This window comes from Podarcis tiliguerta, assembly GCF_965153285.1.
Source record: "Podarcis tiliguerta genome assembly, chromosome: 17".
NCBI lineage: Eukaryota > Metazoa > Chordata > Lepidosauria > Squamata > Lacertidae > Podarcis > Podarcis tiliguerta.
This window is the reverse complement of record NC_139550.1, coordinates 31,269,886-31,282,435: the sequence shown is the minus strand read 5'-3', so window position 1 is coordinate 31,282,435 and position 12,550 is coordinate 31,269,886. Positions and strand designations below refer to the sequence as shown.

Genomic DNA, 12,550 nt, shown 5'->3' with positions numbered 1-12,550 from the left:
CCCTACCCCCTTAAAAGCCTTCCTAATGGGACAAGCCAGAGATCTCCCTGGGGTGGGGAGGGGCAGTTTGCACTGCAAGCGCAGCGGAGTTATGGCTGGGTGGGAAATGCCCCATGTGGAGCTAATTCTGAAGAGGGACTTCAATTAAAGCTCTTGTTTTGCACCTGCTGTTTTAGGCCTAGTTCTCCCTGAGGGGATAAACATGTGTTTTGGCTGTATCACTTCAGATGGCTGGGGGGGGGGGTGGCTCGTATGACTAAATGTTCCTCCACGCAACTCCCCCTGCCCCCGCAAAACACACCCTTTCCTGAGCAGAGGAAACTAGCATATCGGAAAGGAGGGCTCTAGCCTACAGCTCCTTGACATGCCTGCTGCCTATCTGCGGAGACGGGGGCTTGGGGGAGGTCGCTTGGATAAACTGTTGGTCATGCAAGCCCCTTCCTGCCGGCTGAAGTGCTGCAGGCATGGTACACACTTACAAACTTAGGAGAAAAACCTAGGTCTGAGTGGCCATAATTGTATACTTTCTAAGGACTCCGGCTCACGACAGAAGCAGCTTAATCGCTCTGCCTGCACACTCTCTCCGGAAATCAGAGCCTGCTGTCAAGGCTTGCAACCTCTATGCCTTTCGAAGTTCTGGACCGAAAGTTGCTCCAGAGGCATAAAGTCTCTGCTGGTCAGGGGTGAGGAACCGGGGCATCCGCCAGATGTTTTGGACTACAACTCCCATCATCCCTAACTCTGGCTAGAGCCATGGGAGTTGGGAATCCCACATCTGGACCAGGTTCTCCACCACTATCTTAGACCTACCCATCAAGGAATATTGAGATTGGCCATTGATATTGGGAAAGCAGCAACAACAACACACTAAATATCAGGCTTTCCCAGATATATCTTAGCAGTTCATTACTCGCTGATGCCTATATTTTAAGTATTTGATGTACTGTATTCCTTGATGCATACTGCTTTCATATTCTTCTATGATTAAACGGCATATAAATTTGTGCAAATAAATAAATGAGAAGCTACTGCATTGTCCCTGAGCCTGTTCAGAGGTCTTGGTCAGACTAGGGCGCCCCCATGGGCAGCTCACAGCCTGCCCTTGCAGGGACTGCCCTTGATTGGGGGGGGGGGGGGAATAAATCTATAGACTCTCCACTTAAGAAGATGTTAAAGTCAGTGCACAGGAAGCTGCAATACTATGCCCGGAATAAATTACATTTTCATAGATTTAATATGCATAATTTATTCTGCTTCCTTAAAAAAACAAAACAACATATTTATAGGGAAGAGTAACAGATGTAACAAGAGGTTCATTCAGACAAGCCCTTCATAGCTAGTTTGCGGAATAAGATTTATTTTAGCACACTCCTCTCGGACAGAGAAGCTCCTGCTGCACTTCCAAGCAAGCTAGTGGGAGATTTGTCAGGAGCAAAAGAGTAAATGGTCTTAGGGACAGAGCATGGAAATTGGGCAAAAACCTTTGGCCGGAAAGAACTGGCTGGTTGACTTGAGCAATGTGCTGTATCACAGCAAAACCTGCATCCATTCTAACCACTTGCAAGTGACTATAGCCATGCTGAAGATGAAGTGGGGAAAGGAAGAAACAGCTGATAATACTTACTTATCAGACTGGGAGTCAATGCAAAGTGATAGAGGACGTCAAAAAAATACCACCATGGCACAATGGGTATGTGAAGAGACTCTGAAGATGCGGCCAGAAATCACCAAGCCACAGGGTCCGTTTAGTGCCTCTGCCACTGTACATCCCCTTCCACTGAGAAGGCGGCAGAAACCAGCAAAATATATCCTCCCCCAATAGCTAAATGAAGTGTCTGTCACCAAGGTCAGCCAAGCTAAGCATGCCGAGGTCTCCCATCTGCTCCCTGCATCAGCCCTCCCAGCCTAAGAACTCAGGAGTGGCGTGATTACGGCAATAATTATGTATGCAATCAATAGGAGACAGCTTGAAATTTATTTTTGGCTTCTATCCTTCTCCCCTCCCCCACCTGGGACCGGAGAAAGGTGGGGGGAGATGCGATTTGAATGGCAAGTGGCATCAAAGCAGTGCCCAAACCCCTAGAGCGAAACTGTACAAAGCGCTCTTATCTTCACAGTAAAATAACGAACAGTAACCTCTCCTAACATCCTAGCTGAGGATGCATCAACAAAGTAAGAAGCAGCAAGAAAGACCAGGCAAAGGATAGGGTTTCTTAAAAAACCAGCCCTTTTAACTCTTTAAAAATCACCCTTATGGTTCTCAACAGAATTCCCATGGGCACACACACCTTGCTTTTAGCACATGGGTCCTCAAACACCAGCTTGCTGAGCTCCCCTAACTAAATGGGGGGACGGGGAGAATGGCACATTCTTCTTTAGAGGGTGGGTAGCGAGGTGGAGGGGATAGAGAGGGAGGAGGAAAAGCCATATAGATTAGATCCATGACGATAAAAATGGTCCAGGAGCATAGCTGTTAATGTTTCCCTTTTCTTGCAAGGAATCCGATTCGGAATAAGGGAATTTCCCTTAAAAAAGGGAAATGTTGACAGCTATGTCCAAGAGAAAGGACCTCCCTGTCATCACCACCCCCCCCCCAAAGACTTTGCCTACTGAAGCCAAGTGTACTACCTATCCAAACCATTAGGTGTCTGGGGAAATCACACAAACAGCTGGCTAGGGGGTACAAATTGCCATTGCTGGAAGCCAACGGGGAAGGGTCAGTGTCAAGCAGAAAGAAATATTGCAGGCCTCAAGGAGAATTCATCCAAGGCAGGGGTGAGGGAACCTCCAGCCTTCACAGCTAATTAGGCCCATCAATCCTCCCCATTTGGCATGCCAGGCTGTTTTGGCCAAGCCATGTCCCCATACCCTACGCCTGACATCACATATATGACATCAGGCATGAGGCAGGTAAGGACAAAGCTGAACTAAAAAAAAAAGGGGGGGGGTGTCCAACAGTCCTTACAAAGTGATATGTATAGCAAAGTCGGTGCTCCACCCAGGTTATGCCTTTGCACACATGGCTTGATTTCAAATGGGGAAGGGGGGAAAAATATCACCCAATGCCATTGTGACTGAAAGGTGAGAGGCCTTCCCAACCTGTCAAGCTTGGCTCACCAGTAAGGTCTGCCAGCAAGACTCGGTCCCCCTAACTCTGATTGAAGGGCTTTACTTACCCTTGCAAGTGACATGGATTCTGTTCTGCCCCTCCTCCAGAGGGAAGCCCACCTCACCCTTGAGAGACTGTGGCTGCCAGCCCAAAGCCATACCTGATAGACTCCTCCATTTCTTTCAGGGACTTCTCTACCTCTTCAAACTGCTCTCGTGCCTTCTGGGCAGCTGGAAGACATACAGGAAAGTAAGCCTGGCTGCAAAACTGAATGAAAAACGTAACTCCCGCCAACTTTTCTGCAGAGTTCACTTCTTAATTAAACCAGCCCTGCTAATCAAACCAGTCCAACCCCATAGGGACACAGGTGGCGCTGTGGTCTAAACCACTGAGCCTCTTGGGTTTGCCGATCAGAAAGTTAGCGGTTTGAATCCCCGCGACGGGGGTGAACTCCCATTGCTCGGTCCCAGCTCCTGCCAACCTAGCAGTTCGAAAGCACGTCAGAAGTGCAAGCAGATAAATAGATCCCGCTTCAGCGGGAAGGTAAACGACGTTTCTGTGCACTGCTCTGGTTTCGGTGTTCCATTGCACCAGAAGCGGCTCAGTCATGCTGACCACATGACCGGGAAAAACTGTCTGCGGAGCGGACAAACGCCGGCTCCCTCGGCCTGTAAAGTGAGATGAGCGCCGCAACCCCAGAGTTGTTTGCAACTGGTGTCCTTTACCTTTACAACCCCGTAGCAATTCTGCAAGGTGTAAATCAGGACCCTACAAGGCCTATATAACAACCCACTACAGCAAGCTTCAGCAAACTGTGCAGCAGCCATGATGGACAAAAGTGGATGAAGAGAGTGGAAAGATTCTACTCTGGGCCACTCACGCGCAAGCTGCTGGGAGCTGTTCAGCTGATTCTCAGTGGCAAACGTGCAAGTCCCTGGCATCTTGCATGACAGTAAGATGAAATACGAGGTCATACTATCAGCACAAATAGGATGCCATTTGCCTTTTAAAACTTTCCCCCATATGGTAATCCACGATTTCTCTCTTACATTGGTTCACCTAAGTATGTCATGTAACTGACCTATACTCCTGACCCAGCTACTGATCAATATAAAAGGTGTTCAAGGAATCATTCTCTCTGTCTCTGCTCACTATCTATCCAACTTTACCTCATGTGCTCAGCTGAAGGCCACAGGATCCTGGCCCATAGCCTTGGATGACTAACTATGACCTTTATATCAGAATGCCAACATGCTATGGGAGATCAGAAATTTTGTTTCACAACTAGATGGTATGGGGGAAATCAGAAGGAGGGTAAGAAGAACTCTGATTGTTAATGCTATTCTTATACAATTTGCAATCTATCATGTTTTCTATATTGCCATGTTGCACTGTTTCAGGGTTATTTTCTTTCCTTCTGAATAATATTATCTTCCGTATGAAGATAATATGGCTTACATGAAGCACTGTACACCAATTAAGATGCATTTCAGCTACAATCTTGAGTTTAAGGCCTTTCATCACTAGTTATGCTTTATTGAGCTGCTATTGAGTAAGTATGAACGCAGATTAGCGTGCCCAGTTAACTGTGCCATGACTAGAAATTGAACAGACAATGCAGAGGATGGTGATAGAATGGCACAATGCAAAGGCACAGAAAAATATATCACCAAGGACAAGTCCACAATAAGGAGTACAGACAAGCAGACAAATATAGAAGTAGTCTTTTTCTTTACAATAACTCATGTATTTGATAGAGGTAGCATCATTTCGTAAGTCAACACCCAGCTTGGGGTTTGCATAACTAGTTAGAATGCCAGAGTCTCGTTTGTTACCTGAATTAACCAGACAAATCCCTCTATCCAACTAAGAATGGCCATTCACCACATGGGAAAGCTTGCCTGGCCCAGACACAGAAAAAATTGACAGATCGATAGCTCTTTCTCTATTTTGGGGGTGGTGGCGCATGGCTGCTCTTAGTTGGTGGAGCAATTTGTCTGATTAATTCTGATAACGAACAAGACTCTGGCATGCTAACTACCGGTAGTTATGTGATGCACGAGCCAGGTGTTGACTTATGAGTTGATGTTACTTCTATCAAATACACGAGTGACTGTAAAGAAAAAATACTACTTCTATATTTGTCTGCTTGTCTATACTCCTTATTGTGGGTGACTGGTAATTGGCCAGGTAAGTGCTAACATTGATTGCTTGGTATCAAATTAATACCAAGATGGCTAGTATTCATTCCATTTTATAGGAGAACCCAGACTGAGAGCAGGACTTAGAGATCTGAACTGCACCAGTGAGGTCCAGATTTCCACCAGCTGCACTGCATTGCTTTCCCCTTGCAAGCACATTTGCTCTTCGCCCAGGGAGTTTAGCTGGCTTTCAAGTAACCAGCACAGAGAAGCCTTTCACATATATGAAATGGGAGATGCTCTGGAAATTCAACAGCCGCAGCAAGAAATGGCGAAAAAGCAACTGACTTCAGCACTGGGCCCTGTCCAAAGGAAGGGGAGAACACAAGAAATGATGGATCTGCGGCTCAAATTCAGTCTATTAATAGCTACCTAAAAGGGCCATTTCCTTCTTACTGCAGACCACGAGCTAACCACTGGCCAATTTCTACCCTTCTGGGAAACAGCTTAAGAGCAGTGCAGGAGATGCCACTCATCTCTGCCCTCTGCAAAGAGGAATGAAGCTATGGAGCACAAGAATTTGTAGTGACCTTGCTGCCCAGCACTTTTCATTATATTATATTATATTAATTATATTATATTATATTATATTATATTATATTATATTATATTATATTATATTATTATTAAAGGTAAAGGTAAAAGGACCCCTGAACGTTAGGTCCAGTCGTGACCGACTCTGGGGTTGCAGCGCTCATCTCACTTTATTGGCCGAGGGAGCCGGCGTACAGATTCCGGGTCATGTGGCGAGCATGACTAAGCCACTTCTGGAGAACTAGAGCAGCGCACGGAAACGCTGTTTTACCTTCCCGCCGGAGCGGTACCTATTTATCTACTTGTACTTTGACGTGCTTTCGAATTCCTAGGTTGGCAGGAGCAGGGACAAAGCGACGGGAACTTACTCCATCGCGGGGATTTGAACCGCCGACCTTCTGATTGGCAAGTCCTAGGCTCTGTGGTTTAACCCACAGCACCACCTGCATCCTATTATTATTATTATTATTATTATTATTATTATTATTTATTACTAGTTGAATTCTGCCAATTGCAGCTTCTTACAGTCACTGCAACATTGCTACAAGGTCCATTAAACTGTGGTGGAGGGAGAGGAGAAGAGAAGTTCAATAACATATACGGATTTGAAACAGTCAATTCCTAGGCTGTAGACTTTAATTTTTGTTTTCAGCAGGTTCTTAATCAGAAACTAGGATTGCTTATCTAGATCAAGACTTTCAAATGGTCTCACTCCTTTTTTCTTAACCCAGAGCAGAGCTATTCAATCCAATTCTCTCCAATAATACAAACGTGGCTCTACCAGAAAATTGCTTTTGTCTATTAAACAAAAGAGGGAGAAGAAAAGAGCAACCCAAACTGTTGCTGTTTATATGTCTGGACTGCACCATGCATCAATGGCTCCCTTCTGTTCAAAAAACTACTCTGGGAAAAGCTTGCTGCCTCTGGATTCCCATCTCATGGCTAAGATCTCCCCCCGATTGCACCAACATTTTTAAAGAATAAAATATGCCCATATATATACAAGGGACGCGGGTGGCGCTGTGGTCTAAACCACAGACCCTAGGGCTTGCTGATCAGAAGGTTGGCAGTTCGAATCCCCATGACGGGGTGAGCTCCCATTGCTCGGTCCCAACTCCTGCCAACCTAGCAGTTCGAAAGCACATCAAAGTGTAAGTAGATAAATAGGTACTGCTCCGGCGGGAAGGTAAACGGTGTTTCCGTGCACTGCTCTGGTTCGCCAGAAGCAGCTTAGTCATGCTGGCCACATGACCCAGAAGCCGTAGGCCAGCTCTCTCGGCCAATAAAGTGAGATGAGCACTGCAACCCCAGAGTCGTCCGCAACTGGACCTAACGGTCAGGGGTCCCTTTACCTTTACCTATGCCCATATATCTGTAAAAGTTGCCCCAGACTTTCAACCCTCAGTAGCTCCTTACAAGGGTTGGGAGGATAAGGAGTAAATGTGTTCTCATTTTGTACTTTTGTCGTGAGCTGCCCTGTGATCTTCAAATGAAGGGCGCTATACAAATTTAATTAGAATTAACAAAAACAACAACAAATTTAGCACGCCTCTCTGGAAGAATTTATACAAAATAATGGGAATCTGGGATGCACCACCACCACCACCTAGTGGCTGTCAACTGAAAACTGTCCATACGTCTCAAGGATATGTCACTGTCCACTCCCCAACTAGATGGAATTACTGAAAAGCAGAATTAACTCGTTTCAGTACCTGTAACTAATGCAAAGGGAAGGAAAGGCAAATCAGAAGATAGGCAAACAAACATGTCATAATCCCATGTCCATATTGAGCGTTTTGATGGCTTTCCACTGCTGCAAGGAGAAAACCACAAACAGAGCTACACCCCCTTTAGCCCACGTGAGCCACTTCAAACAGAAGTCCAGCCTATTGATTGCTTTTTGCTTCGTGGACATTAGATATCTGAGAAATGGTGCCTGCTTAGCAATGCTAATGGCGGTGATCTATTCGGATGGCGCACGTTCCCAGAACACAAAGTGCAGACATGCCTTTGGCTGCCCAGTTCATTTTATTACAGCTATAAAAACAGCTTTTGGCTACGTCTGGTACATTTTGACAAGCTCCGTTCTACAGCATCGACAGATCTTGCTTGGAAACTGGGTGGACTTGGGAGAACCTCTCAAGTACCCTGGGTCAACTTGGTTTGCTGCTCCTTTAAGCCCCAGCCTACATTTCAGCAACAGTAAAACAAAGGTGTCATTGCATAGCTTTGGGTAAACTCAATCTTCCAAAAGACCAAGCACACCTGGGTCACTGGGAAAAGAGAGTGTCACATTAAAGTAAAATATGATGCTGAACTACAGGTTGGTGAACCTTTTTCAACCAGAGGATCGCATGCCCGCCTGAACAACCTCATGGATTATTTTTGGGGGGAGGGGGCACATGCCAGTGGTGGGTGGAGCAGTACATATGACTCTTTGCTCTGTACAGTAGGCTATAGTCCAGCCACACAAGTGTTTGTGGTTACTACATCTGCATCCCTCCATCCAAGCAGGCAAGAGGTATTCTGAGCAGTACAAGGTCACATTCTGTTTAGGCCAAGAATAGTAGCCTTGGGAGGAGCGGCCTGCAGAGAATCCTAAGGGCCAGATAAAGAGAGCTTGGAGGGCCTGAGGTCACCCCACCCCTGCTGAAGAAGTTAGATCACCTCACTGGGGTACCAAAGGCTTGGAAAGCCGTATGAATTCAGGAGGAGAAAGTGGAGGTGTGGCTACATGACAGCTAAACAAAGGTGGTTCCATGATGACATCTATCTGGAAGGAACTTACTGGAACACTAAACACAAACATCCTCCTCCCCCGCTGCCTCGTGCTATATTTAGACTCAAGGTGATGCTAAAGTGTCTTTGCCCTTTCCGTAGATGTGACTCAACTTTTCCCAACGGAGCAAAAATGGTCAAGCAATGCAACAATTTACAAAGATTCTACTCCAACGTTCAAATATAGAAATATTTTTTTGAAGAATCAATACACACTGAATATACAGCATGGAGAGTAGCCAAAAGGGTGAGCTATGGAAGTTCTTGAATACTGCTAGTGAAATACATAACTACCTGTACACATCTGGGTCTGTCCCTCTCTCTTTCTTTGGTGCCATGCAGAAAGTTTGTGTGATGCCCATTTCTCACCCACGAGGCACTAGATGGTTCCATGACTGGATTAAACCACTCATCTCACCCCCAACAGAGAGAAATAAGGCTATCAGTGGCTAAAAGCCATGATGGCTATGCGCCGCTTCCACTGTTGGAGAAAGTATTCTTCTGAATACCAGATGCTTGGTATTGTAAGTGGGGAGAGTTGCTCTTGTGCTCAGGTTTTCCCATGGGCATCTAGTTGGCAACTGCAGCAACAGGATGCTAGACTGGTCCAGCAGGGCTCTCACATTCTAAGAGCAGCTTGATTGGCCCCATCTTGACTTCACACCTCTCCTTCTCATGTTCAGATACAGTGGTGCCTCGCAAGACGAATTATTCGTTCTGAGAGTCTCTTCGTCTAGCGGTTTTTTCGTCTTGCGAAGCAACCCTATTAGCGGATTAGCGCTATTAGCGGTTTAGCGGCTATTAGAGGCTTAAGGGATTAGCGGATTAGCTGCTAAAAGGCTATTAGCGGTTTAGCGGCTTAGAAAAAGGGGGTGGGGAGCGAAAAAAAAATCTCAAGACTCGCAAGACATTTTCATCTTGCGAAGCAAGCTCATAGGGAAATTCGTCCTGCAAAGCGCATTGAAAAACGGAAAACCCTTTCGTCTAGCGGGTTTTCTGTCTTGCGAGGCATTCGTCTTGCGGGGCACCACTGTACTTGTTAAAGCGAGCAGCTACCTGTAAACTCCTGCTTGTCTCATTGACTACTGTGTGAGAAGAAAGCTCTAAGCAATCAAGACATGACCAGTTAGCAGCATCAAGTGTTCATGGGACCTCACATTGGAAAAGGTCAATTGGATCAAATACCTTCCTTGCATGATAAAAAGAAATATTGAACAGCTCTGATTTTTTTCCAGAACTTTCTCAAAATGAGGCAGCTCAAAATTTTCAGCCATGTGTTAAAAGCTGCAGTTCACCTCCTCTCGGAGCAAATGGCTTTTGTTTTCTGACCTGGTAGAACATCCATCTTGCTTGAAGTTCTTAAGCCTCTTTATGGCATTTATTTGAACAGAAAGAAAGCAGTAACTTTCTTTTGTACCATTGCTGGTTGACTCCACTTGGACTTGATCCCTTTTGGAAAATAGCTGTTTTCTGCACAGCAAGTTCACGGGCAGGCCTGCGCACACTAAAGACAATCATGGTGTTTCTTGTATTTGAAAGGATGTTCTCTAAAGAATAGCTTACCTTCAATTAGAGCTTGTGTGGCTTCATCATAAGGGGGCATCGTCTCCAGTTCATCTTCTGACGCTTTGACATCAGACGATGGCTTGGGGGAAGGGACCTGCGGAGACATTGAGGCAGAAGGTGGCCATCGTCACTTCCAGTTCAAAAAGCATCCCACATAGACCATAAACAAGAGGGGGAGAGGAGACTGGGAGAAACTGACAAGCGGGGACCGGCCATGCTTCACACCCTGAATGATTTTGTGTGACTGAAATGTGTCCAGAAGGGAATGCAGCCCTCGGGCTGAGGAAGGCTCCCCATCCCTGCTTTGGAGGATAAGAGAGGCTCAGAGGGAGCGAGATGAACAGAGGACCCGCGTTGAACTCTCATGCACTTCCTAATGTTAAGGAACAGCAACAAAAATTCTGTGTGAAACTGTAGTACTAGCAACTTGCCATTCTTCTCATTACACCAGGCATAGCAATTTGTCAGGCTTTAATATTCCACCCTATCCCAAGATCAGCAAAAAGCTCTGGAGGGGATGAGCCCCTGCTACCAGCATGGCTACTTTTCCACCCACCCTCTATAGTAGTGTTAGAAACTGAGATATGAAAGCTAGGAGCTAAACGGCACCTTAAACCTAGGTTAAGGGCACAACAACGGAATGTCTAGGCACATTTTTTCTTATAACAAGAATGCAAGGCTGAAAATGAAGGAACTGCAGCTAAAATATTATGTTCATTTTCCACATGGTCTAGTCCTTTCCCTTACCCACCCCCCTAATATTCTTAAGAGGGTCTCTTCTCCAATCTTCAGAGAGCAGATGGAAGTGGGGAGGCAGAAAAGGTCCTCCTTTCCTTCCACACTGCGGTTTTAATCTGAAATCTTAGCAGTACTACACCCAGAGCTCAGAAACTGCTCACGCTAATGAAATTCCCTGTCTCAAAATGTGCCTAGAACAATGGGAGTTTCGAACACTGGTCTATAGGCTTGGGGTCAAAATTCTTTACTTAACGCCACTCCCTCAACACCTTGCTCCACGACCAGCTGCTCTCTAGTCAAACATCCATGCAAATATTGTATTCAGAATAAAGTGTGCTAAAATAAAAACACATATATTTTCCTATGGTGTGTGTGATCTTGAATGTAAAATTTAAGTTAGGAGAGGGGCGGGGGAGAAGAATATCCCTGTATATTTCAGTTGTAGACTCCAGAAACTCAGTTTAGTACCTTCACCTCCTCATCAATGCTGTCTTCCTCAGGTTCTTCATCTTCATCCTCCTCCTCGTCATAATCGTCATCAGGAGGTAACTGGTCCACGTGGGCATCGGGCTGAGTATCTGGCTCTTCATCTGATGGGCCTTTCGGTGGGGGTTGTACATCAACCAAGCTCTGGAGAGGGGAAAGTTGAGTTTAGCCCATCTTGTAACTCATGGCTGCCCTTAGTTAGCAACTGTGTTTGAAATTCTCGAGGAGCAAGGGAGAATGGATACCATGGATGTCACTCAGGAACATCCAGAGCCAAAGTGGCCTGCCTTTCCATGAAAGACCCACTTCTCCAGTAGCTGCAGATGGAGCCATGATTAATGCCTGCCAAGATGCTTCTAATTCTGCCGTCCAAACAGTTCTGCCAAATGCTCCAATCTACTTATGCTTACCATTTACAGTGGAGCCTTGCAAGACGAAATTAATTCGTTCTGCGAGTTTTTTCGTCCTGCGAGTTTTTTCGTCTTGCGAAGCACCACTGTGTATTGACGGTTTCCCATAGGAATGCATTGGCGGTTTAAAAAAAAAAGGCGCAACACGTTTCGTCTTGCAAAGCAAGCCCATAGGGAAATCCGTCTTGCGAAGCAACTCAGAAAACGAAAAACTCTTTCGTCTTGCGAGTTTTTCATCTTCCGAGGCAATCGTCTTGCAAGGTACCACTGTATATCCTACCTTTCTAACCAACTAGGAATTCAAAGCAGCATATAATATATCAACACTACATAATTTATACTGTGTAACCTAGGCTCCTTCAGGAAGGATGGGTGGGATATAAATTGAATACATAATAAATGTGAAACCACCACAGAAGGTTTTCAGAACATATTGACTAGACCAAAAAGCGATGTAAAAAATTAAGAGTTGAAGTATAGTAATTACATCAAGCCAAGCATGGAACAAAACCGTTTCAGGTATCAGTTCCCCAGAAAACGTCATTCAAACTATTTGGATCTGTGAGAGAGAAAGACAAGGCTGGCACACTGACCTCTGGTCTGTACTTCTCCTTGATCGCTGCCCACACAGTGTCCTGGAATCTGGCCACATCCGCCTGCAAGGAATTGTCCAGTAAAGTCTGAAAGAACAGGAAAACTGTATTTATACACAGCTGCATATGTCCCAA

General features: G+C 45.6%; 1 protein-coding gene and 1 long non-coding RNA gene across 7 annotated transcripts in view; both read right to left on the bottom strand.

The window, feature by feature from the left end:
- Positions 1-12,550, bottom strand: part of LOC310667991 — a 160,484-nt gene that overhangs the window by 10,128 nt on the left and 137,806 nt on the right. The window lies entirely within an intron of this gene.
- Positions 1-12,550, bottom strand: part of PRKCSH (PRKCSH beta subunit of glucosidase II) — a 36,763-nt gene that overhangs the window by 10,128 nt on the left and 14,085 nt on the right. For 4 of the 6 annotated variants that reach the window (XM_083420166.1, XM_083420164.1, XM_083420167.1 and 1 more), the window contains exons 10-13: positions 12,416-12,502; positions 11,395-11,556; positions 10,186-10,282; positions 3,270-3,339 (exon numbers count right to left, since the gene is read on the bottom strand). In XM_083420166.1, the coding sequence (XP_083276292.1) occupies positions 3,270-3,339; positions 10,186-10,282; positions 11,395-11,556; positions 12,416-12,502 (416 nt within the window). The remainder of the gene's footprint in view (positions 1-3,269; positions 3,340-10,185; positions 10,283-11,394; positions 11,557-12,415; positions 12,503-12,550) is intronic. The other 2 variants (XM_083420168.1, XM_083420169.1) reach the window with 1 other exon arrangement.